The following is a 27451-nucleotide window of genomic DNA, read 5'->3' on the forward strand; positions in this document are numbered from 1 at the left end:
GAGAATCATGGCTACAGCTTGAAGTAATGAACTTTCTAACCAAAATGCAGAGAGCAAAATCAATAAACAATAGTATTATATACTAGGAACTTTACAATTCACCCATTTTCATATTGCTGCCATGCTGTTAATCTTTTTTTTCTGAGTCCAATTGCTAATGAATTCAACCCAGGCTGAGGACACAGTGTGGAGATAATAATATGTCGGGCTCTCGCCGACTGAAAACATCCCAAGTCTACTCAAAAGCCTGAGCCAGTACCAGCCAGGATTTCACCTTTACATCTAGAAGGTTAGCTGCCTTGATGTGAAAATATCCCCATTCCAGGAGGAATACCCTTAATTCAACTCTTGTCATGAAATATAATTGAGAGATTAAATAAATTAATCAAATTAATAAAAAGAAAATGAGTAATAAATGTGGTTGACAAATCACCTCAGTTATTGATGGGAAACTTGAGAAAGTAGGCTGGTGGCAGGCTGGCATTTTTTGCAACATGCCATCAAGGAACAAAATGTATCATGAAGAAAACCTAAATGAAAAGAGGATAAAAATATAGTTTGTTTTCTTAAGCACATTACTCATTCCTGTTTGTTCACTACTCAAAATTAAAATTTACTTTGTCAAGAATTACTAATAAATAATTAGTTCAATTTCTAAAAAGAATTATATTTAAATAATATTTAATACCTAAAAAATTGTTTCACGAGATTTATAAGTTTCAAATGTGTCCTCTGCTTCAGATATGACATTGAATATTTTTCTTTTTACACTATATTGCAACCACGTGGGAAACTGTTTAGTTGTTTCACACATGCTTTCAAAGAACGAGTCTAAAGGGTGTTTCCCACTCTCACCGAACCGGCCATTGTTTCTCTCACCCATATCAATCATTATCTCTCCTATTTCATTGTCCATTTTTCTCTTACGAAATTTGTGTTCACTTGGTTCAGGTGTATTGAGAATTTTTTCTGTCTGATTGACTGTGGTAAAGTTTAGGGTGTCTGTAGTTGACGTAGACGGTTGAACAACTAGGAATGAGTCTGATGGTGATGGAGATGAGTCTTTGTTTTCATCACTTGATGTTGTCAGATTTCTCCTTCTTTTTCTAGTTTTCATATATGGTAATAGGAACTCCATTATTTCAGCATACTTCCATTTGTTGATGATCACTGAATCGGACCCACTAGTGGCTCGAGCTCTTTTTAATGAATCTCTATGACTATCCCGCAGTTTCTTCCATTCAGCTTTGGCAGTTTTAACTGAAAAACCACATATGACAACTATTTTAATGTCTTGTACATACTAATGAATACTACATACTATATACCATTAGGTATTCTTTCCAATAAGGCAGATTTAAACATACTACAGCTGTACTTATAAGTTACTTATTGGCTATTTACAGATATCGAAGAATATCGATAAGAAAACACAAAGTATTAAATAAATACTTTTATTTCTCAATACTCAATCATTTATTACTTACTATCGGGTATATCTTTGCGTTTCAGCTCTTCGACTATTCTTTTCCAGGCATTATCTTTTTTTCTCATATCTCGGTATTCTTTGCATTCTGTATCCCACAAACACGGGAGCTGACGAACTAAACCTATAAACGTCTCCATATTCCGTATTGAAACTTGTTGTTATTATTTTGTCTCAAAATAATAGACAACAATGTAAATTAAGATGAAATAAAGATAGCTCAAAATTGCTATCTAACAATCAACCGATGGAATATCAGAAGAATATTTTGGTAATATATTAATAAGTCATCCATCATTTCAAATACTTTGTTATAACAGTCAGTATTTACATTTTTATAGATAAAATCTCTATGTAATCAGTTAAATAACAATAAATTGACAGGATCTGAAGCCGAACCACAGATTATGTGAGATTACAATTTCTATCTGTAAGACAGACGTCAGAGTGACAGTAATGCGTAGTATTACCACTCCGAGAAAAAACATGATCTCTCAAAGTTAAATAAGCTCAGTGGATTTCAGACGTTTCCTCATTCTGAAATCGTTTTATTATTAACAAAATATAAAAATGAGAAATCAGTGAATAGTACTGCTATCAATTTCAGTAAATATTTTTATACTCCATATCTTCGTGTCATTTAATAAATGACACTAGACTTAATAGATACCTACGAGATACGAATATTGTCCCCATGTACTAAAGTGGAGATTAAACACCAATCAAAAGGATTAAGTACACACGATTTTTACTATAGATCATTTGCTGATCTGATATCCTGTTGGTTAGTATTTATCTGTTCCTACACTTCAGAAACTCGTTCCGTTTTGGCAGAGTTAACCGTTGAAATTTAATATTACTTTGCAACTTTGAGAGTTTTAAAAGCTAGCTAATAATAATTTAGGAAAAAAGAAATTTTAATGTACGTATATCTAAGTTTGTACTTACTCAACTACTCCAAACCTGCAAACGATGCATTAGGTACCTAAAGTGTTAGATTTTTATCCCTAAACATGCGAAACCCGACTATCCCAACGATAGAACTTTTTGTTTAGTTTAGACCTTGTATTCCTTTCCTTGATTTCTGAACCTTTAATATTTTGTTTGATGCCCCTATCCATACAACAAAAATCGCTTTATTCATTGCTATCCTTCAGAAAGTAGAACGAAAACGCCTTTTTCTGAATTGTGAATCCTCATGGAGACCCACCACAGTTGAGGAAGCGGGTAGCGTCAGATTCTTGCTAACTATACCTGCACTGCCATGCAACGTCTCTCAGTACCTATCTACAATAGATAGGTACTTAAAAGAGCTGTATGAACCAGCTCAGAAATGAGAACATTCGGTATTGTCAATTTGGGGTAAAAATGAAACTCAATTTAGCACAAAAAATAATGTATTACATTATAACAAAGCGTTAGCGCGATTTTCCGAATACACGTCTACATAATCTACTTATAATAGGTACAATGCCTGGCATTAATATAACATACATATTAGCAACATACATATAGGTATCATTATTTATCTTATTCTTTAGAATTTAGTTCGAGAATTTTTTTTAACACCGTTGTTACAAAGTGGAACTTGAGGTCCAACCTTCCGGGGATCGGCAAAAACCCAACATTTATTTCGAATTAGGGATCTTTAAAAAATCTATCTCGTGCTTAACATAGGGAAAGCTTACTCGAATATGGTAGTCATTGATCTGACATTAATTTTAATATTATTTTTATATTTTGAGTATGATGCCCAAAAATTTTCCGTTAGGTTTTTTTTGTTAGGTATTTATGGACTTAAAGGTATATCTAGATGGGTACCTTATATTTGTATAGAGACTAGTTTGTGTTAGTTCGGTAAATTGCAATATTGCAATGAAAGTTATTCCGTTGTTCACATACCAAACGTAAATTGAAACATGGAAAAATCATATTATTGGGAAGTCTTCATTATTCATTAAAACTTGTGATAACTCGAAGTAAGTCTCCTTTCTTTATAGTACAGACATTACGAAGTCGACAATATTGTAAAAGCCTAGCTAGGAATCGCATCATATACTTCTTGATTCATCAATATTATTATCATTAACCCGTTACAGTTCTGCCGGTCACAAGTCACTCCTTTAGGCGTAGGTACCTTGTAAGTAATCTCCGACGAAATTGAATCCAACGACTATTCTTTTTTTCCGACCAATTTAATAAAAGTGTTAATTAAAATACATACCTAATACAACAGAAGGCAATTACTTAGATAATTAGATACAATATAATATTATGTGTTTATTTTATAGGTACAATATAGCCGCTCCATGAATAATAACTTATAATCAGTTAGCAATAGTTCATACAGACAAATAGAAGATTATACATACATAGTAGATTGTTATACATTGAAGTCTCTACCAACATACAATTCTAGTAATGAAAGGGATTATAGTTTAATATGTATTCATGATATTTGAACTTAATTCATTATTAAACGGAATATGACTAGGAAATTACAACAAAAATTCTAAACTAAAAACATTTTTTTTCTAATTTACACATGTCAGTGTAAGTATTTTCTAATCTAACAATTTGGCCTCACTATTTGCTTTCATATATTTTATTTTAAGTTTACCTACAACATACAAAGCTTATCTATAATAACTATAAATGATTATTTTTATATTAGAACCGCCTATTGGCATAACATGTCCTTATTCATAAATACAATAACATTGACTAAGAGAAGATTATGTACTGCTTATACTAATGTTGCTAGCATACAAAAATTCGCGAAATAATAAGTGCTAACATCGTGATAATGTATGAAAATGTAGGTCTCATTTTGAACGTCCTCAAAATTAAGTGTGTCTGTTTTAATGAAATGCGGGTGTTATAATTTTAAATAAAGGGCATTCTTTTAGATTTCCAGTTCTAGTTTTAAGACTAAAAATGCCCACATTTAAATCTATGCGTAAGAAAAACGAACGTAACGGCACATTTATTATGTCATTCATCAGTTAACTTTTGACCACACATCATTTAGAAGATATTTATAATAATAATTACGACTGAATTTACTTGTGCGTCTTTTATATGGCAGGCCGTTTTGTTATATTCGTTTTTTTCTGTTTTGAACACGTTTTTCTCTCCTCTCTTCGAGAGCTGCTTTCCGTTTTTGATCAGCCCTTCCTTATTTGTTTTTTTTTTGATATCGAAACCAATATTATATTTTACAACTATTTTTATGTAATTTTAATTATTTTTTTTATTATTTTTCATTGTATGCTAACGGGATTAATAGTAACGTGAGTACCTTAATATTAAGTCCTTATTTTATTCAGTTTCAAGAGTCAAGAAATACCACAGAAATTATTCAACTAATGTTCAAATCTTAAAACGCGTACAAAATATAACAAAAGTTGATGTTTCTCTTATGTTTCTATCTAACAAGTAAGTTCTTCACTACGACATCTACATACTGCATGATTAATTAAGAATATAAAGTAGAGAAAGGCAACTAAGGAACTCTACACTGACAAAACATAGAATAAAGACAGAGTTAGGGCCTCTCTCTTGCTTTTGAAGCAGAGCTGCCGTCATGGAAGCGAGAGGCAACTACGCGAAAACTATTTTGTTCTCTTGCTTTTATATTTGAAACACATCTGCTTCAAGAACGCATACTACTAGTATAGATTTACACAGGATGGCTGTAAAAAGTCGTAAAATTTTATATTTATCTACCTATTTGTTAAGCATTAGAAATGTATACAGTCACTGACTAGAAATGTTTATCGCCAAACAACTTACCAACATTATTTCAATTTTGAACACATACAATGGCATTACTAGTACCTACATTCATATACTTTATAATAGAGTTTAACCTACATTAATACTGATAGAGGAAGCATGAAATATTGAGATCGCAGTATAATTAATTAATATCTAATGAAGTAGGTTTTATCACGATTTCTGAAACATGTCCTTATGTATTTATATGTTGATATTATGACTTCACAAAATAGGATGATAGGTATATCACCTGACAGTTTAAAATCGTGATTTCAAAATTACGATATGCTTGGTTACATGGGACAATAATATGATTAAGATATGTATAGAGTTAAGAAATATGATTATGTTTTCAAAAGCTCCTCATTTATAATAGCCAAAACATACTGAGATTTTTGTAAACCGCTTTGAACTACATTAGCCAGAAAATGCAACTCAAATCGAATACACGGTACACTGAGATCAAATTCTATTGAAAACTGTTACAATCATAGTCCGTAGGAAATTATAGAGTACACAACAACTCAAGGACGAGTACAGACACACTAAATTCTAAACTTACACTAAATAAATGTCCACTGAATTAAGTAGCACAAATAAACGAGTACTCGTCTCATTACTCGCCGCTAATTCCACCAACAAAACACTTTTCCTAAATCTACCATCTTCAAACTCTACCTTCAGAACTTTTAAATCAGTTTAACACTAGTTTAAATATTGATAACACCAGTTACTCTAATGCAAAATTTAAAATGCAAATCTGTTCATGTGAATTTTTATAAAAATCGGTTTGCAGACGTGTGGATGCAATTTAAGGTGGTAGAAATAGAATCATTCTTCAAATTTCTTCTTCATTCCAAGGATTTAGCGACGAAACGACCTCTGGCGGTCGGTGAAGGAGCTCCTCATTTATTTGCGCACCCCGCGCTATGGATCCACCTCATGGCAGACCTCCATGTAATCAGGATCATGCATGATGTCCTTAATCATGTCTTTGAGCATCGTGTAGCGAGGGAATATCGGATACATCTTGGTACTCATATACTCCGTCTGAAAAAAGTAATTATGAAATTAGCATTCTTGGATGGATTTCAGTCAAAATTAGGACTTATCATAATTCGAAAGAAAATTAAGGGAAGGTAAGGTTTATGCCAATTACCTTCAATTCTCTGATAAGATTCCGAAGACCAGTATATTTCTTTAGAAGACGATACAAATCATTAGTCATCTGGGTGTTTTCTGTTTCAATCTGACTGGTTGTCATATCTGAAAATGGTAGGAAAAAATAAGTAAAAAAGACCTAGAAATAAGAAGTTAAAGGCATGCTTAAAGCGTTTTACGATAAGAGTAAAGGACTTCATATTCCAGTAACTGCAAATATGAACATATCAAAGACGTAGTCAATCGCAGATCACAAGTAAAAAGCCGCGAGTATTATTCAGGTCACTTAGTCGGAAAATTAAAAGCCAGGGACGAAAAATAATCTACTCCGGTGGCTTTTAATATAACCGGAGAAACTGTTCTGAACAATTTCAGATCTTTTGTTCCAAATTGCCAGCAAGTAGTTATAATATGACAAATAATAAAAGGTTCTTAGAGCAATTCAAAGATAGATTGCATTAGTTTCTCTTCGTCTACATATGCGGAAAACCTTCCACAATGTCCGCATGTTTTGTTACTGTCCAGAATTAATTGAATCCAGTTGGTTCCCAAAATTGTTTTCTAAATTCGTTTCCTAAAAAGTAAACCTTTCCACAGGCACGGAGCTGATCGACAGACGGACGTCGTGACGTGATCGACAGGAGCAATTCAGAGATCGTTTCCAGTTTACTTTACAAATATTACAATGATTCAATTCCAAACTAGCTTTTCGACTTCGTTGGCGATAAGGATTTTTTTTAATCGGATAGGTTTTTAGAGTACCCGCAAAACTGCAATTAATTATATATTGTTCTATATTTTATAGTTTAGGCAGAGTATGCAAATAAGTAACTTTTCTGGTGGTTTTTCACACCTTGTGTCCGAAAAAGCCAAACATCTCAGGGATCCTATTTTTTTCCAAAATGAAATTAAAAACTTTGCTCTGACTACTGGATATAGAAGCTTTCGAATGGCAAAAGAATTTTCAGAATCGACTGATTTTTTCAGCCTATTCATTACAAAAAAACTAACAAAGTTTTCCTCTATAATAAATATGTAGATTAAAACTATAAAGTATACCTTAATCAGGCACAAAATATTAATGGCATAAGGATTCATTGCACGAAATATTTAATAAGTTTCATAAATATATTTCATCCCTTGATTAACTTACGAATGTAACTTGATTGCAAGAGCGCAGGTTCGGCTCGAGTTCATTTAAGCTTAACTCGTATGAATGTTTGTATTACAACTTGTACTAGGTATACATTGGGTTTGTTCCGTATTCAAGATTTAGAATACTGATGAAGAGTGACTTCATAATACCCGAAACTGGCGGTTGAGTTTTTTTTTTCGATTAATTGAATAAAATGTGCCATGAACATAATGATGTCGTGAATATAAATTTAAGTAGGTACGATATGGAATCCAGACTTATGGATTGACCCTTAGGGCGTCGTGATCATTCTAATTTTACTTAGACAATAATTTAAAATGGAAATTTACAATAGATTCTGTTTTTGCTAAGCACAAGCAACATGATACTATGATCTTTCGATTTCGGCTTTGATTTCATCGAATTAAATTTTCTTTGGTGAAAATAATAAGATTTAGGTATTGTAGAATGAAATCAATAGTGCGTTGTTCAGAATATTTGATCCAAATAGTGAGATATTTACTCTTACATGTGAGGAAAGAAGATGACAATTATATATAACAAGTTTTATTTCATCTACACGTTTTAAAATTTTAGATACCGTACTCATCTTAAGTCAGAAACATATTTTAAAGACATCGTCATCAGTTTCATCCTCAGAATTCATTTAAGAAGAGGTTGAAATTACTATAAAGGAACATCGAACCGATTTTGCAACGTAGTTACGCTTGCAAAAGCTGGTTAGATTTTCGTTCACGACGTTACGTTCGGGACCGAAGTGTTGGCAAGCTGCCAATTCTCTTGGAATCTAAAAGTTGCTTTATTTTTCTAATTAAATCGTTTGTAAAACTAGTTTGAAAACCGGGTTCGTGTAATCCCAACGAATGATTTCGAATTCATTTTATCAAAGACTTCGTTTTGATGCTGAAGTTGCAAGTGAAATGTTGTATCTAGTACATATTATATTTTATGAACCTGACTTTGAATATCCATTTTCCAGTATTTTTGCCATACTACAAATTGATGTTGAATCTACATTACCATTCAGTCTTTCTATCCGCTCCCTTTTATCAGCAGCTTCTTCAGCTAACTTCGACGAAGTCTTGACGCCTTCTCCTGATTTCTGGGTCTTTTCCATGATAGCACAAGCGCGCAACACAAACGCCGGCACCGTCTCGGCTTTCTCCTGCCGAGGAATCTCCACCAACGACCAATACTGGGTTTCAAGTCGAATCACGTCCTGAAATAAGAAAATGTCTGTAAATGAGAACGGAAAATGGTAGGTACTATAACAGGAAGTGGTGGAAAGGAATCTTAGCGTAAAGTGCCTCGCACTTGAACTGTAAGCAAGGAGAGAGAATCTATTTAATATAGCGCTGAGAAGTCCACTGAAAGTATTTACGACTGCTTTAGTAGTCACGAAATGTTCTCCTAAAAGGACATCTGTCTTTTCTCGAAGTTATTTGTTTATACAGCAGCAGTTTAAGATGCAGTACAGTACATCAACGATTTTGTTTCTCAGTTATATTTTAAATCTACATAGGTACTTAAAATCAATTTGTTCAGTAAATTGGAACAGAATTTTTTCAAAAGTGTTCTCTGTTCCGTTTCCCGTGAACATTGCTTGTTAGTCGTTGCCGACAAAAGCGTAACTTTTATTGAAATGGCACAGTTCGTACTTTTTGCGTCAGTTAATTTCAGTTTTAAAACAAAAACGCTTTTCTTGTTGAGCCGCGATGGTGCATTCGAAATTTGATTCCAGTTGTTTTTTTTTTTATTTATTGTAAACATGAAACTGAATTTGATCGTGATTAAAAATACGTGTATTGCTTTATTTTGAAGTGTACATGGAATAAAAGAAATATGAACTAAAAAAATATAAATGATGTAAATTTTTATTTGGCCCATAAATTTTTTGCCCGAAAAGCATAAGCTTCCAGAACATTATACTTACAATAGGAATATTAAAGTTCCTTTAGATAACCGAAAGATGTGTTGAATTATAATTGAAGCATTTTAACTTGTGGTCTGTTACCTCGGTAGGTTAATTGGTAAAGCATCTTATTTGTAGACTCGGGCGAGGGAACGATATATGGACATCTTTCCTGAACTCTATTTAGTTTAACTCCTTAGATCTCAAATTTTTTTTAAAGCCACTAGCATAGTTCATTTAACAATAAACCTGATCTATCAGTAACTTTCAACAGATTCCGCGATGATGCTATAAAGTGGATAACTTTCCTGGGTTAGCGCCAATTCAAGCGATAAAGATCGTCTTCCCGCCTTGTAACTGCACATCTAATGAACGAACTGTGTTCAAGTGCAACTACATTCTGTTCCCAGATCATGTTCTATTGGGATGAGAAGAAAATGCTCGGAATAGGAAATATAAAATGTGGTTCACTGAGTCATATCATTATTTTATTTTCAGTAGCTGTAGCAGTACTGTTGCAGTAGTTGTAGCTGTAATTCAGTGTAAGCTTGACTTATATACATATATAAATAAAATACGATAGGTATATAATTTGTAGATTATAAGACCTAGATTTAGACGCTTCAGGTAGGAAAGTACTTCTTAGAAATCATTTTAACTGAAATAATAATTTCTTAAAAAAAAATAAAGCTCTACAAATAAAATACCTTTTCATATGACAAAAGATACCTCGATTTAAAAGCCGTGTACCATATAAAAACATATTCACATCTTTTACTCGACTGCACTCAAGAAGATTGCAACCTAGTAAAACTGTCAGTTCCATTTAGAAATACAATTGTTCTCTGTATCTCGGATCTCTCTACGGATTTTCTTCTTCTCAGTTATTTAAAAGCCATTTCGAGACCGTTTTCATACCGAACTATCTCATGTTAAGTGTTTTTTTTTTAAATGTACTGCACATACTTTTAAAACTTCATTAAGTTACATTATAAACCTTACCTCCCTATCCGTACCTACCCATAACAAGACTTCATTATATTTCCTTAATGTACTTACCTACTCACCTATAAACACTATTATAATATACATACGTCTCACCTTAAGTAAAATCTCTATACTTATTTTATAGAACATTGTTGTCAATTAAGAATACATCCATAAAAAAGTGTAAAATATAAAATTATTCATACAAGTGAAAATAATTTCAGCAAAAATGGCGCTGGTTTTGGTGAAACTGAACTCAATTACATCGTGTCCCAGCGAAAATTAATGAAAATGTAATTAGCAGAAGTCACGTACAGTACAGGCAAGTAATTATATCCGTTCGATATTGAAAACCACAAACAAAATAAAACAATTATTATCGCTAGTTGTTATCTGCATCAGTTTTTTATTTATTCGAAAATGACAATTAAGTATTCTGCAGTTTCACTATAGATTACTTGATAGCAATACGCGTAAATAGGTTTTTAAGTGATTTCAGATGATTCTACATAAAACCTCATTTCTATATGCATTTAGGTATAAAATACTCATTTTTCAATATTAGTTCTTTTACGGATATGAAATAAAACGGAAATTAAAATCCCGTCACGAAGGACGGTTGAAACCTATTTCACTTGCATCCTGACTCTTCTACTATTTTATTATAATTTCTTCAAAAACCTTGTTATTTTTCTAATCAGTTTTGTCATCCATCGAATCAAGTAACAAAACGATTCTCAACAATTTTTATTCACAAATATTTTTAGAACAAGAAGAGAAAATAGTAATTTATTTTTACATATGGGTTGCACAGGGGCTACTTCGTCAACAAAAACTTGTACATATAGTAATAAAATAGTACCTAGTACAAATACCGATGAAATACAGCTACCATTTCAAAGGTAAACTGGTAATAAGGGTGTAGTGCACAGATCGGAAACAAAAAGTGTAAGCCAACATCGGCTAGCTTCCTGCCGACGGAGGCACCGGCGCAAGTTAGTTCAAATCGCTGTATCATTCTGGGACATCTGCAAGTTGGACAACTGCCCGGTTCATAGCTCCTATTTATTACAATAAAGTGCATAAATGTTACTTATGTTGGAGTTTAGACGATAAGTTGGTTGATTAAAGCAATTTTGCCGTGTATTTAAAAAGAAGTTGAGAGTAATTGGGCATCGACTTCACGTGAAGTCAGTTATCAATTTTTCCAATAAAAACGTAGTCAAAATCTAAACAAAATAATCATACTAAAATTGCCCTAAGCGTTGAAAATTCATCACTGACGATTATAAAAAATTGTTGGTATAAAATTGGTAGCTGTGCAGTGCTTAGCGCTAGTGTTACGTCCACTTAGAGGATATTCATCATCCCTGTTGAGACAGCTACGAGCAAGCGCTAGAACTTAATAGTTTATTTCCAGGAGAGTACAAAATGATTTGATTTTATAACATCCGAGTATTTCTCCCTCCCTCCCTTTATCAAATAAAATTACTTAGATAAGATCTACAATTTATATTTGATTTTAGTTTTCTCTTTTATTAATTCAAGAACGATCGCTTCGTCGGTTGATATCTGTAAGACTTTTTAAATACCGGGTTTTAAATAACACATCTCCTTAAGGAGGAAATCTAAGGAAATTTTATTAATCTTCTTGAAGTTTTATTTTTACCGTATCCTTGTTTAACAAAGTAAAAATCATAGAATCTTTCTAGAGTCACCACTATTGTTTCAGCTACGGCTTCGTTTATGTGACAAATCTTGTTTGTGCAGCATTACCATGGAAAGATATTTCATAACTATTCCCACTTTAAAATATCATCCACATAAAACTCACACGTGTCTTCTCCACATATTGTAGAAACCCGAGCATCTGCAGAACACGTTTCGAAATAAAAATAATCAAACAGCTTTCACAGTGGAGAATAAAATCCATTTAAAATGAAAGAATTGATGACCGTCGACGTGTTAAGAGATTATTACATTATCAAGAAGGAAATTGCTTCGTTTACGGACTTTATTCTCATTTCCCTAAGAATATACAAAAGTTTTATCGAAATATATATGAATTACGTGTCAAGTTGCTTGTCCGCGATAAACTGCTAAACTAATTTCTCGATTTCAATCAAATTTGCAAACCACGTGCAGTTTAATACAACGTGAAATAAAGGATAGCTTACATCTCAATTTAAAGTCGCAATTTTATTTTCTTACGAATTATTTATCTAGAAAGTGCTCTTCTACCTATCAGGCGGACGAAGTCGGGGGCAACAGCTAGTAAATGGAGAAACAAGGAGCAATCACGTAAAGTGCATCACAAATAGCTAAATTAAATTCCATTTCACAATTAATATAGTGGTTACAGCTCTATAATAAACGACCATTGGCAGTGGTGTTTGAATAGCAAACAATAACATTTTAACTAATACAGGTAATGTTTGTTACTCGTTGTGTATTATGTAGTGTAGTAGACCATTGCATTTATGTTATACAAAATTAATAAAAAATTTTGGAATATAATATATATATTGATAAATCCATATTGGTGGTTATAATACTAGAAAAATAAATTAAAGACGGCAAAAATCGCAATCCAATTTATATTTTTTTTGTTTCGCAGTCTACATACTAAAAAGGATTTTTTTTCGAAATGGCATGAGCGTTTCTCATAAAATTTTGTTTGCATCTATCAGAATCTGAGAATTGGACAGCATTAAAGTTTTTATAACCCTCGTTTTTTTATAACTTTTTTTTTAAGGGGAGTAATATTTTTTCTTAGCTAGATTTTTCAGGGTTTTATAAATAAAAAGTTATGGTAATTTAGGGAATGACGTACATATTATTAGATTTACAAAATGTTTCCCGAAGTCACTTTTTGTTCACTTAGTATAAAAAACTAGCTGTTGCCCGCGACTTCGTCCGCGTGGTTAGAAGATACTCGTATAAGTTATAATTTGTATCTACACTGTTGTTTCCACATTTTCCATTGTATCTTCGCTCCTATTAGTCGCAGCGTGATGGTTTATAGCCTAAAACCTTCCTCGATGAATAATCTATTGAACACAAAAAGATTTTTTCAATTTAAACCAGAAGTTCCTGAGATTAACGCGTTCAAACAAACAATCAATCAAGAAATACCTATTTGGCTAAGGACGGTAATAAGGAGAGATACATTTATCATCACTTACATCAACATTTCAAACGTATGTGCTGAGTGAGCAAATGAACAAAATTGAAGATACCTTCAGAATTGAAATTCCAATAAAAATAAATTGCCAAGAAAAGCTTATTACCTGGAAATTGTCTCCAGTTATTCCCTTGGAATCCTCATTCCTATTGTCAGGACTCCCAGTGATTTACGAGTCTCTCACACTTTAAAAGTGATATAAACTTTATAATATTTTATATCAACATTCATTGCATAAATGTAATACAAATTATGTCATCCGTTGATCATTTGTAAAATGTCTAGTAATTTATTAACTTTTTGTTAAGTATTTGTACAGCTGAATTAATTCTATAATATATTGAGGTAGTCACGCCTCGAATTGATAGTATCTGAAGTAATATTCGTCATAAACTGGCAAAATATTGAATGAGCATGCTCCTCTAACAAGTCTAGCTTATGTTATTCTAAGGAAACTAACCAAATAAAGAAAGAGCAGGATAATATGTAACGTTAAAAATAACTTGATTTTAACTCCTTAGAGTAACCATTTTCTCAATATAACTCGTCTAAATTCTCTGCTTCACTCAGAATCCAAATAATATAATAAAGTACACAAAGAGTAAAACATTTGATACTTAACGTGTCTAAATTTAATTAAGAGTTGCCATGTACCTCTTTAACGCCGCAAAGAGAGCATTTTTTACCATAACAAGATTAACATACCATATCCCTGTCCTGAATTACAATAGAATGAGACTTCATATCGTTTACAAAGCCTCGGTGAAATGGGTTTTATAATAGACTTCAGTGACTTGTAATTTTAGCCAAAGAACGTCACTTTTTTAAACTTTCATGTATGAAATTTACGTTATAACCAAAGGTGTTTTTTTCTTTTTTCCTTTTATTTGCTAGTCTGCAGAACCACAATTTGGGTGTATTGCAACCTATGACTTGGATGAATTTGGAAAATTTCTAAATACTCGTATAATAATTATGTGTCCTGATCGATTTTAGGTAAGATCGACCATCCAGCTGAGCAGGACATATCTAATACACAGCGTGTATGCGAACATAGATACATTCTTTATTCCCTTACTTAAATAGCCAGACAAGACGCTCCAATAGAACCTCTGATATTTACATATATCTAAAATGAACGCCACATTTAAAAAGTTGGTGCTTGCCCTTTGATCAAGCCGAGATCTTTGACTTGGCAGTCCTGCGGAATTAACCCTTATAAAAAAATAGTGTTTTAAAGCTGTTATATAAGGGATCACAGCTTGAACAAGCTGAAACATCTGCAAGCTGAAACACTAGTGTAATATAAAGGCAATATTAAGACCATTTTAGGGTCATTCCGCTTAATGCTCATGGATATCAACTTCATGGGGGAGAAGGGAACTGGGTAGTGTCAGACTCTTACTGACTAAACCTGAACCACCGAGCAACGTCTCCCGCATGTACTCGGTGCCCCGCAATGCATAACAATTCATCACGCAGCTACCGATCAATATTAGGACCTAAAGATTTTCAAATTGAATGAGTGACTGATACAAAATATCGTATCCATTTTTTATACTTAAAAGATTCCTATGAGAATACAAGGAATGGGCGTTGTTCTCTAAGAAATATGCTCAAAAAGTACTTTAATACCAAGAAGCTACAATGTTCCATGTCTGCCTTGTGTAAATAATGTTCCGTGAATTTCGTACTGTACATTAAATGGGGTTAAACATTATAAACGATGATGACAGAAGCCATTTATCATTCGCAATGCTTCTCCAAATGTGTACGTCACATACAAATTCAAGTGAATAAACCTATGCATTAGTGACTTACTGTATCAATGTAGTGAATGCTTTCAGTGAGTATTAAATTTACTATTTCCACACACATACTGATATCATGACGGATATACATAGAAAATATCGTTTAAGGAATTAATTTGTTAGGATGATTATATTCAATCTCAAAATAGTAGAAAATCCATACACTTCTACTAACAACAATAGTTTTCTTGTTTAACACCTGAAGGTCACAAAATGAAGATACTTTGAAATTCGAAATGGCAACCCTAACACCAGGGTTGTCCTACGTGACAAGTATGAAACACGGGCAAAATTCTAGAGACGTCTCGCAATATCCTTAACTTAGTAATGTTTTCTTCCAATATTGGCTGTCTGTAGTCATCAGACTTAGATTATAATGGAAAACTTTTCGTATCGATTGTATAGTTACTTGATTACTGAGTAGGTACAGTGTAACTAGAATTAATTTTGTTTGGTTTTGTCTTGTTATGACACCATTAAAGTAACGTTTCTTGAGCCTACAGTCAGTTGCAGTGCAATAAATATGTTTTGTATGAAATTTATTTGCTAAAAGTTAAACCCTTGTCTGAAATAGCCAAATCATAGTAAGATTTTCATTTGTTTCCATAATCCATATACTCCAGAATAAAATTCCAATCTCTGTTGCCTCTAATTAATTAATTCAAAGCCCGAAGGAAACACTGGCGTAAACTTCTTTGAGTAATGAAGATGTACACTAGTCTAAAGGCAATTATACAATGGCCCCAGTTGCAGAGGACAAAGTAATATAACCCAACTGCGCAGTACAATGTTCCGCTTACTCCGTCGTTCACGAAACCCAACAAATGGCTAGATAGATAACGTGCTCAAAATAAACAATTTTGGAAGTGATGAGAAAGGAGAATTCATTACGATGCTCGTATACTAAGAAAAAAGTAAGTGGCAATAATTTAAGTACATAAGTTATTTTATATTTTACCAAAAAACCGTTTTATTTTTGGATTAAGTTAAAATTTTGCTGTCAGCATTACAAGGAGACTATAATTGTATTATCATATTTTTCAAGCGTTTTAGTCACAGAGCTAGTAATTAAACAACGATAGAATTGGTATTAATTTGAATACAGGTTTGTATACTTTTTTAATAAATAAAAAGGCTAGAATACACCGCTTAGATCCTCTTTTCATTATTTTTCAAACATTTATTTTAAATAGAGATTTTATTGATTGACAGATTGTCAATGTATTGATTGACGATACAAATAGCTCATTGAAGAACAGTTTTTCGATTCAAAATGGTTAAAAAAGTGAAGTTTGATTTCAGAGACGTATCATCGGGATTCCAAAAAATACGACAGTTTCTATTAGGGCGCAAATATAAGTATCACAATAGATTTCCCCCGTTAATATCTCCAAGGTCTATTCCACCTCCTGATGTTCCGAGGGGACCTGAAGTTAAATATGCTAACCATTGGTACACTCATCGGAATGTTTTGAATTCTGTGAAACCTCCTGTAGTGGCGCCAGTTGCTGAAGGAAAACCTAAAGGAAAAAAAGTAAACCCCTGCTATGTGAAATCTGATGCTTCGGCATTTAGTTGTCCTCCAACGCCGGGCCCGCCATGGTGGTTTGATGGCCACTGTTACTACGAATACATCGAAACAAGTGCGAAGGAGGGTTGTCCTCCTCCGAACCCTTGTGAACAGCCGCCTTCTAAGCCATGTCCCCCTCCTTGCCCTCAGAAAAAAGAAGAACCGCCCAAATGCACACCTCCGCCAAAGCCTTGCGACCCGTGCAAACCACCGCCACCGCAAGAGGGTTGCCGATAAAGTAGTTATGAGTTCTTGAAGTAGGAAGCCTACCACCAGCTCTGTGGGGGGCTGTTGTAGTAATGCGCTATCCCTTCAACAACTGCAACAGTCGTTCATTAGAAGTCGGTGGTAGTTACCACGACGTGCAAAAATGAGACGCCGCACGGTGTATCACCTCGTCTTTTTTCCGCGGTGGCATCAGTCCTGCTTTAAGTACTCATAATACCGGAACTGATATAAGACCAGAATTATACATGACGGTTGAAACTAAAGTTTTCTAGCTATAAAAATTAAGTAGGGTATATACGAAATTTGAAACTCAGCACAAACATAAAATTGCTATTTAAATTATGTTATCTTTAATTCTTAATTTATATTAATGTTGCTTATTATTAAATCATGTTGTCTAAAATGTTAAGTGCGTGTTTTTATTTCGTTTAAAGCGGTTTTTGGTTGAGCTCAAGTTGGATTCATTCACGATCATGTTTGCTGCAACTTGTTTTTTCGTAGTCTGAAATAATATGTATTATCAAGAATCTAAACCATACCAACAAGAATTAGTGCAGCAGTGCAGTTATTATGCCTACACGGTGTTTTAGCTGTTTAGTAGAAGTGTAACGTATTTTTTTTCAATGTTTAATTTTATCATCCAAAACTTTTTGATGTTATAATTAAATTTGTTATATGGAACTGCAACGTCAGACACTTTTAAACGAATATTGGCTGTCTTCCATTACCTATCACAGTCTGAAGAGGCTTCCAAAGTAACATTTAAGGAGAGTTTATTAAGAAAAGTGTAAAGAACTTTACATTACTAACATCGTAGTACTATTTTACACATTCTTATTACTTGGTCCACACTCGTACATTTCATAAGTCTACTTTGAGCGGCGTAATATCAAAGAGCATTGAATTCAAAATGAAGTCTTGCTTGTTGCGCATTCATGAATTATACTCGTGCAATTAGCTGTTTGTCGCTTCTTGGTCGCCAGTGATTTATCTATGTGACACAGTGATAATTATATAACATCCTGTTGTTGCTAGGGGATGAAGAAATATTGTACTGAACAGTGAGTTTTAGCAGTTAAATAAACTTGTTTCTGAGATTTTATTATAGGAATTGTTGTTGAGAAACCTCTGCTATCACTTATTATTAGACGAATGAATATTAAATTGAGGTCGCTTTTCTTATTTTAAACAAGGCGACAGTTTAAACATAACTTCTCATTGTATTGCAAAACGTAAAATTGGCGACAAATCATTACATTAAAAGTTCATTCGTAAATAGTTATTATATTTGCTATGTAGAGATAATTAAAGGGATATGTTATATATGAATGGATATGTATTAATAGCATTTTAGAATCTTGTAACAACTTAGTAAGGACAAGCAAAAAAAAATTGTGATTCATGACCCGTAAGCTCAATAATCAGATAATGACATAAGGTTATGGCATACTTATGGCATTTTACCTGATATTTAACAGAAGAAGAGTTCTTGATACTTCTACCCTAAATTGTTGAACTTGAAGTTGAATGGCCTCTTTTTCTGAGACTGCAATATCATTACTTAAAGTTCCGGCAGAAGGTCCAATAAACAAAAACTTATCCACGCAGATCTAAGTCTTCTGCTTTCAACCACTGCTGGACGTTATTAAAAGCTAAAAGGTTAAAAAGAACAAGTTCAATGATCCTACCTTTATCATCACCTTCAGCATAGTATATCTGGTGAAAACGTTCCTCTCGGACTTGGAGTCGCTGTAGCGAGCCATCAGCGTCACCAGCGCCTTCTTCGCCGTATCATAGTTCTCGTCCAACCTAACCCTTACTCCACGGAGACGCTCATTTGTTTCTATCACCTCTTCCTTCGTCTGACCACCTAGAAGAAAAAATAAATAGTAATTAAATTACGCTGAAATAATTTGGATGTTATTTTTTTAGTGGACGTCTGTATTTGAGTAATATTTGATACATAAGTATTTTTTACTATTCTCTGTAAATACAATAATTGCTTTAGCCTAACCCTCTTAAACTTTGCAGCAGTATCTCATCGCAATAATTTTTTATTGTTCAGTTAAATGCAAGAATAAGTGTATATTTTTTTATTATTGACCTGACGGACTTAGTCGTCAAACCCTATAGTAAAATCAATTTCTAACAATGATGGAATCATTTCATCTCGTATTTCACCTACAGAAAATACGCGCGCAAAATCGCGAGTTTCGGCTTCTTTTAAATATATTAAAGGAGAAATATTGTTCTCTTAAGTGAGGTCAGAAAGCTTTGATTTGAAAGGGTAAAGTGCTCTTGGCATTAACTGACTTGAGTCTTAAAACTTTTTGTACAAGTAAAAGCCAATATTTTTCTTATAGCAAGCCGCCTATTTGTCTTTGTTTTTAATAAATATAAATTTACTAATTAATTTGAGAAACATTTACTACGTTTAGCCGTTTTCAGGGTTCCTACTCAAGACGTAAATATGAAACCACATTGTACTAAAAAATAGTTAAGCAATGGTTGTTGTAGCCAGAAATTTGATTTTGGGTGAAAAAAAATGTGTGTTAATACGGAACATTTGGTGTCACTAGTCCGTAAGCACTTGACCAACTTTTGAAGAACATCAAAATACTGTAACGGCAAAACGGGGTGAATAGAGTTTCAAGGGGTGAATAGAGAATAGTGTTTTTAGGGGGTTACATGAATATTTTCTTACATTAAAATGCTTAGACACACTTACTTTATGAAATACTTGTGAGTTTGCGTATAATCTTTATGTTTTGTCTAGTTAAACGTCCAAATTTTAATAAAAACTCTGTTTCTATCCACCCCAAAAAACCCTCTATTCACCCCGTTTTACGGTAATTTTACAATGGGTATCTCTCGTATATAAAATATTATTTATTTACATATTAATAAAAACGTAGTCCCTAAAAGCCGCATCATGAAAAGCACAATGAAAATGTGGTACAAGTTAGCAAGCGTATTGCACTCTAACTAAACTTCATGAGTCGTTGTTTTGTTAATACTTAAGTGGGCAGCCAGACAAAAGGCGTCTAGCCGCTTTGAAACAAAAAAGTTGCTAGGAATTGTGATGCAAAATTATAAAGCCTTTATATTTCTCTTTATTGAGGCTTCATTTAAATAATCTAATGCGCTATTATTAGCACGATGCTCAGCTAAATATTCATTCATAATCGTGAGCTCGTACATAAACAGGAAGCACTGTCTGTTTTTTATAATGTTACTTGCCAGCTTTTTAAATGTTTCGCATTTAGAATTTGCACAAAGTGATGGTAGCTATCTTAAATTTCATCGTTTAAGGGGACTAATTGATGTATAATGTATGAAAACTAAAAAACCGGCAAACTGCGAGTCTGTCATCAAAACAAATCGGTTAAGTGACAAATAAATTTTGTGGCTCCCTAAAATTATTAGTTACCCGTCAGCTAATTTTTCAGTATTTGTCTTTATACCGGCAATAGAAATAGGTACCTACATCATCTGTAAAAATGACAACTGTCTACCTATCATTGTTAAACAGATACAGCCTGGCGACGAATTTGCATAGTATAGTCAATGCACCCTCAAGATTCCGTTTCTAGCCATCGGGTCTATTTCTAGCCTTGTTTGCATTGCTGCGTTTACAGTTAGAAGATTTGGTTCAAAAATCGTAGTCTACTGCTAACAACGATGTCTCGAATTTAGCAAAATATTCCGATTATGTTGAAAAACAAGCCTTCCTCTTCAACTGCTGTCCTTATAAAGAGGTTTTGCTTAAACGGCTGGTTTTTGTATAGAATGGTAGCTACCGAAATCCCGTACATTTTTCAGCCAAATATGTACCAGACGTGTATTTATTTTTAGTGTATGCTAATGTGGGAACAATGTCACCATGTTTATTTATGAGGACTTAAATACGGAAACGAGATAATATAGCTTAACAAATAGGTATACGGCTACTTGCGTACGTAGGGACGACTCAAAGAAAATGGTAGTGGAAAACCGATATAAAAAATATTTAACTGAATTTATTATTATCTATATTTATTTATCATTTTGTATACAAAAAGTTAGTCATATTATTGAAATATATAGATTAAATATGTTGAGTTTGACGGTTTGTCTGTATGTTTGTTTGTATATACTTATTCTATTATGTAAGTACAAAAAGTGCTGCCCAAAGTTACATTTACATAAACGAAAAAACTCTTTGGAAGTATTTTGTAGTTCGTTTACATGATAGAAGGTACTCGTAAGGAATAATATTCTATGGAAGATTGTTTTGGGAATATCGTTACAGTCTGTCGGTGATGGTAGTAAGCGTAGCAAATGGATAAACAGTTTCGTAATGTTGTGGGAAAAGTACTAACTTAACTTTATTAAAACCATTGCTGTGAAATTGTTGAAGCAAATTAAAGGTATATTCGCTTGGGAAGTACTCAGAAGTTTATGACTTTTTTATCATTTTTGGAATTACCTATAGCAATAACGGCTGTAAATCTTCCTACAGAGTTAAAATCTTCAATTGATAATTCTTTCAAATTCCGACATGAAGCTATTTCAATGTGTTGGTTTTGTGTTTTTATTCATGGTAATATACTGAATTACTGGTTATATACTGAGTTATATTGTTACAATAATAATTTTGACTAAGACTAATAACGTAATTTCACTTTTGACTTACAGGAACATTAATGCCTGTATTGACTTTGTGTCTTACGAAACAGATTCCAAGTGACGTCCAGCATTTATAATTAACGGGAGCTATCCCTATAGGCCAGTGTAACACAAACCAATGACCGGGCCGAACAGCACGCCTCTTAACATTCCGTACGTCTGCGGGACTAATTTGCTCGCCTTTGCCGAACTCGGCGTCCAGTCTATATGTTCATTTTTACCAAGTCACAGGCTGTATTAGCCGAACTTTCGAACGAAATTCAATCAACACCCCCGTGTTGAATTTTCTTAATCGCCCCGATTTCAAAGTTTTGAATTACGGAATGTAATGTTTTTTTCTGCGTTACACACAAGATGCCCTTTGCTGATCCTTAGAGAATTATTTGGAGCTGTACAAGAGTGAAGGCACACAACGTTTAGAGTATTTTCGTATATCTTTTACAATTTTCTACTTTCTAAGTTTACAGGTATACAAGAAAAATAAAATAGCTCTAAGAATACTCGCAGATAGTTCACTTTTTAAACAAAGAAAACTATACTGTAATCGCTTAATCACGTCTGGAGTCAAAATCCCTACTTTTTAGATAACACGAATGCTAAGTAAAAATGAAGTTAGTGTGAATACTTACTGGATGTTCCTTCATCTTTGACATCTTGAACGATACGGCGTACGCTCTGCGTGAACTTGCCCACTAAGTTGGTACTCGCTGAAACAAAACAAATAAGTCTTATTATTTCAATTACTAACAATATTATAACCGTAAGTCTGTATACTGGTATCAAAGCTAAATACGGATAAATACGTTAGCTCCAAATTCAGTAATCACATTTGGATTTTGGAACACGCAAGTGCACTCAGATCCTGTGAGCCGTCCATCTGAATCGGACATCGAGACTCGTGAGTCGAATAAATGATCGACGAACCAACCAATCCACTATCGAGGCGTATGTACACATTATATTCACCTAATGTATTAGATTTGTGTACTCAGTCAACTGTAAAAGAGTCTGTAATGAATAATTAATCTTCGGAAAATTGATCTATCAAATTTAGAGCTCAAGTTAAATTTACAAAAAAAGGTAAATCCCTCATAATTTTGGGAAAAACTTCGTAATGAATATGCCGTAAAAGACATCTAATAAAGCGTTTTAATTCAATAAGTTCTCTGAGGCGAATGAACTAGCTCCTATTAGCATGATTCAAATGGTGATTTCAGTTTATGTAAATGAGATTACTTGAGATTATTATTAAATCTACGAGGATCTTAACCTTTACTAATTGTAATCCTTATTCTTAGAAAGATGTGAGTACTAGAGGCTTAGTAATAGTTGTCGATGTTCGATAAAGCCAGTCAAAGGCAAAGTACGACACGGAGGGATCTGTATCATCCTATGGAAACTTAATCAATTAATATTTTTTATTATTTAATAAAGTTGTATATTGAACTCTCAGCCTATAATGGTCCATAAGACAGCCCAATGATAGTCAGATGAACAGTGGGGCGTTCGTAATAAAAAGTAAAACGGGTTTTACCGTCTGTGCACGGGACCCTAAAAATCAAAAGTTATGACACTTAGTTCCAAAATGAGATCATAAATGGAATATCCAATTACGTAATCAGTTTTATTGTTGTGGCTTATGTGTCAAAGGCTATATGCATATTAGCTAAGAACATAATTATTACAATAGACCTTGTTCCTCTGTACCTAGAGTTAATTATGCTATGCGTGATTAATGTCACGCACGTGGCATTGTTTTCAGAAAAATATATGAACTCATTGTCACGTATTTCACAGTCACGATTAAGAAAATGATAGCTCCTCTTTGAATCACGTACTTAATTTTCGGATATGTTTTCCGGTTAAGTTGGTGAGCGCATGAAAATAAATATATTTGCCATAGACTACTAGACCGCTTTTAGTGATTAGACCGCCCATTGTGGCACCATGTAACTAATCTAATATATAAAATTCCCGTGTCACGATGTTAGTTACCGTACTCCTCCGAAACGGTTCGACCGATTCTTATGAAATTTTGTATACATATTGGGTAGGTCTGAGAATAGAACAAAATTTATTTTTCATACCCGTCAGTGTAAAAGGGTTGCCCACACAAAAAAATATTTTTTTATTTTTTGGACGAATTTTTTTGTTTTCATTTTTTTATAATGTGGCATTAAAAATACATACAACTAGAAAAAAAAATCGGCAAAACAACGTTTGCCGGGTCAGCTAGTTATTTATATAAAATCCTGTACTTATGTGGTGTGCAATAAAGAATATTCTGTCTAACTATCTATCTAGGTACATAAAAAAACCTGACGTCCTAACAAAAAAAAAACTCAACTCTTTTAAAAGACTACCCTGTAAAACCCAAAAGCACGTGCACTAACTAACCCTATAATTATACTGTCCGATAAACATAGCGGCTATGGCAGCAATCCTCCAAGATTTAGGTTAAAACTTGGCACTAACACGCCTTTTGTTGGCCAAAATGATAGTCCGAAGAGAAATAGCCCAATTTTTTGTAAGCGTTAGTTAGAATTTATATTATAAGATATGAAGGGACTTTACTCAAGCATTTTTGAAAGTTTTAATAGGTTTTACCAAAGTAATTCCGTAGATTCGTGAGTTAGATACACCTGCAGAATTATTAATTTAAATATTCTGAATTAATGTAAGAACTCTGTTCGTGTTCTGCGGTGGCTTGGATTCTCGGGATCATTATTTTCAATTGTCTTATACTCTTTGTCGAAACTGGCTTTTCAGGTAAAACGTTTATCTTTAGTGGGTACCGTCTAGTAAGTAGATTTTAGACTTATTTTTTTTTTCATATAAAATACATATACAGGGTATATAAAGGGTAAAAAAGCTTTTTTACCAGTTCTGATACTCATGTGTGTTATGATTCTCGTATATATTATTGATTTGAGTTGTGTGACCAAATGACAAAACCGCGAAGAAAAAAATCGACAGAGAAGCTGAAACGAAATATTGAAATCTGAAATCACTAACCCACATAAATTTTCCCAGGTCTGTCGGCCAAGCAGCGTGTTACCTAGAGCAGGTTTTTAAGCGATTTCGACTTAGCCCTTTAATGATTTTTTAGAGTTCAAGATTTTTAAAATTACACTATTAACCAGAAAACAGGAAGACTTTTTAGTTTCATTATCAAACTATTTTATATACCAGTCTGATTACTTCGTTTGCAATATTACTGTAAATATACACATATACACATCAGCGAGTGTATATATCAACTATCAATCAGGAAGCAACATCAGATGTCGTGTAATACATTTCGATAATGCATTAGTCAGTGCTCAAACACGACATTTGATATCGTTGATTTATGATCTGATGTAGTTCGGGGAACCAAAATCCGTGCACATTTAATATACGTAGCACAGGTAGTACATACATGTTAAACTCTACATGTAGGCAGTACATACACTGGAACATACTTAGTTTACTTTATATTGTGTTTCATCGTACATAAGTAGTAACGGATATAAGATTCAATTGGTCATGTTTTTTAAAAAGCCAGTCGGAGTCTCCGCTGTCTGCCCGTCCGTCTGCCTACAGAATGAATCTCATGATCCGTGATAGCTAGACAGTTCAAGTTTTCACATTCAAGCCTATTTCGTGCAGCAGCTCGATTCTTCAGCGTCGCTCCAATTCGCTCTTGAATGGTTTCATTTTTATGATTTTTGGTGTTTGCGAAAAAGTTAAGTATTATCTCAAGAAATGAGACACTTACAAATGTGTTATTCTCTATCTATCGGAATTGGATATATTATACTTTTTTATCCTTTCGTAACTTAAATAAGTTATCATTCACACAGTAATTGAAACTACAATTTGATAATTAATATCAAACAACAATCTAAAATAGATTGATTTATTCAATTCTGTTTGAATTCCGTGATTCGGGTCCGATGTCTCATTGTTTGGAATATTACCATTGCTTTGGTATCAATTCATGTGTCATCAATTTATGTGTTATTCATTCTGTGTATGGATTAACATGTTTTGCCTCGCTATGTCAAAAACCAGGTATAATATTGGACTAGTATTGTTCTCTCAATTCTAATCATGGTGTTCAATAACTACAATGAGTTCGGGTGATGCATTTTCAACCTAATTAAAAAAGGAGGAGGTTCTCAATTCGGTTTTCAAGTCTTCGCAAAAAAATCATCATGTCCTACTCGATGCGAGAAATGTCATACAATTTCTAATGCATTGCTGGGTGATACGGCAATAGCAACAGAAGTGACAAACCATTGACGTCAATGTACCGCAACTTTCATGCTATTTCTCGCACCGTCTAAAACGGCTTTTATTTTTTTGTGAAAACAATGTTAAAAAGTGATATAGTCTTTTGTTTATTCCAGAATGTCGTTTCTGAAGTTCCGTTTCTGTCATTATGGTAAAAAGGATAATAAGGTTTTACCAGCATATTGATATGCATGACACAATGATAGCTTATCTAAGACTAGCTGTTGCCCGCGACTTCGTCCACGTGGTTAGAATTTTCCCCGATTTTTCTACATTTTCCATTGTATCTTCGCTCCTATTAGTCGCAGCGTGATGTTATATAGCCTATAGCCTTCCGTGATAAATGGTCTATTCAACACAAAAAGAATTTTTCAAATGGAACCAGTAGTTCCTGAGATTAGCGCGTTCAAACAAACAAACAAACAAACTCTTCAGCTTTATATATTAGTATAGATATTGACTTTCATTGCATTTATTGATCACATTCATAACATTGGATGTATCATTAGATACTAAGACTCACTATTGAGTCATTCGGTGCTTACTTATCGTTGTTTTGAGTGACACATTATTTTTGGGGATTTATAATCCATTTGTAAAGTGGGTGGATCTTTGATCTACGGTTTATTGTTTAATGCAATATATTAAAACTTGGTTGGTTATGGATATTTTATAGGTATTCTCAAACATGCTGACATCTTTAATTGATTTATGAATTGTTAAAATATCAATAATAATGTACTAGCTGTTAAGAGAATGTGTTTAGTATCCATCCATTTTTATAGGGAGACATGAAAATCTAAAATAAAAATACCAACACCATTCCATTTATAAATGCAATGTTTTTGGAACATGTTAATAAAAAAATATAAATATATTTTCGATTTCATATAAATAAAACTAAAGAACCAAAACCTTTTTACTGAAATTTTATTGGTCCACTATAACCTATGAGTTGTTATATCGATATATATTCGATATACACAGCTCCAACCGATGCTCGTATTTGTGGAAACAAATAAAAAAAACAATGTCGAAAAAAGTAAAACATAAAAGTATCAGGTTTTTACGTGTGAACTGGTCGGCGATGAAATTTAAGCCTAGATTTTAGGTGGTGCCGAGAAATATGATCGTATATTCCACTATTTCAAGTTTCATTTTTTAACAAATACAAACAATTTTATATATTGGAGACCGTAGCCTCTGGTTTTATAGTATGTTTTGATTTAA

At 33.3% G+C, this 27451-nt stretch overlaps 3 protein-coding genes across 4 annotated transcripts in view; 1 reads left to right on the top strand and 2 right to left on the bottom strand.

The window, feature by feature from the left end:
* Positions 1–20: 20 nt before the first annotated feature.
* Positions 21–1888, bottom strand: LOC113500538. 2 transcript variants are annotated; one of them, XM_026881368.1, is made up of 3 exons: positions 1488–1887; positions 689–1260; positions 21–530 (listed from the first exon to the last, which is right to left on the bottom strand). In XM_026881368.1, exons 1-2 carry the CDS (start codon positions 1624–1626, stop codon positions 689–691), a joined length of 711 nt encoding a protein of 236 aa, XP_026737169.1. In that variant the 5' UTR covers positions 1627–1887; the 3' UTR covers positions 21–530. The 2 variants fall into 2 exon arrangements, with proteins under 2 accessions (XP_026737169.1, XP_026737168.1); XM_026881367.1 differs by lacking the exon at positions 21–530 and having other exon boundaries at positions 647–1260; positions 1488–1888.
* Positions 1889–4766: 2878 nt separating this feature from the next.
* Positions 4767–27451, bottom strand: part of LOC113500860 — a 168696-nt gene continuing 146011 nt past the window's right edge. The window contains exons 3-7 of the mRNA XM_026881760.1: positions 22573–22650; positions 18964–19145; positions 8604–8802; positions 6426–6532; positions 4767–6316 (exon numbers count right to left, since the gene is read on the bottom strand). Of these exons, the coding sequence (XP_026737561.1) occupies positions 6194–6316; positions 6426–6532; positions 8604–8802; positions 18964–19145; positions 22573–22650 (689 nt within the window). The 3' untranslated portion in view covers positions 4767–6193. The remainder of the gene's footprint in view (positions 6317–6425; positions 6533–8603; positions 8803–18963; positions 19146–22572; positions 22651–27451) is intronic.
* Positions 16546–17767, top strand: LOC113500861 (proline-rich protein 4-like). Its single transcript, XM_026881761.1, has one exon. The coding sequence runs from the start codon at positions 16751–16753 to the stop codon at positions 17282–17284; it is 534 nt and encodes a 177-aa protein (XP_026737562.1). The 5' UTR covers positions 16546–16750; the 3' UTR covers positions 17285–17767.

This window comes from Trichoplusia ni, chromosome 14 (assembly GCF_003590095.1).
Source record: "Trichoplusia ni isolate ovarian cell line Hi5 chromosome 14, tn1, whole genome shotgun sequence".
In the NCBI taxonomy this organism is placed as follows: Eukaryota; Metazoa; Arthropoda; class Insecta; order Lepidoptera; family Noctuidae; genus Trichoplusia; species Trichoplusia ni.

What these genes read in the sequence shown, in the direction of transcription:
- LOC113500861 (XM_026881761.1), top strand. Translation starts at nt 16,751, where the DNA reads ATGGTTAAAAAAGTGAAGTTTGATTTCAGAGACGTATCATCGGGATTC.
- LOC113500538 (XM_026881368.1), bottom strand. Translation starts at nt 1,626, where the DNA reads ATGGAGACGTTTATAGGTTTAGTTCGTCAGCTCCCGTGTTTGTGGGAT. An exon ending in ACGCAAAGATATACCCGATA is followed by an intron (nt 1,261 to 1,487) that starts GTAAGTAATAAA and finishes GTGGTTTTTCAG; the next exon opens with TTAAAACTGCCAAAGCTGAA.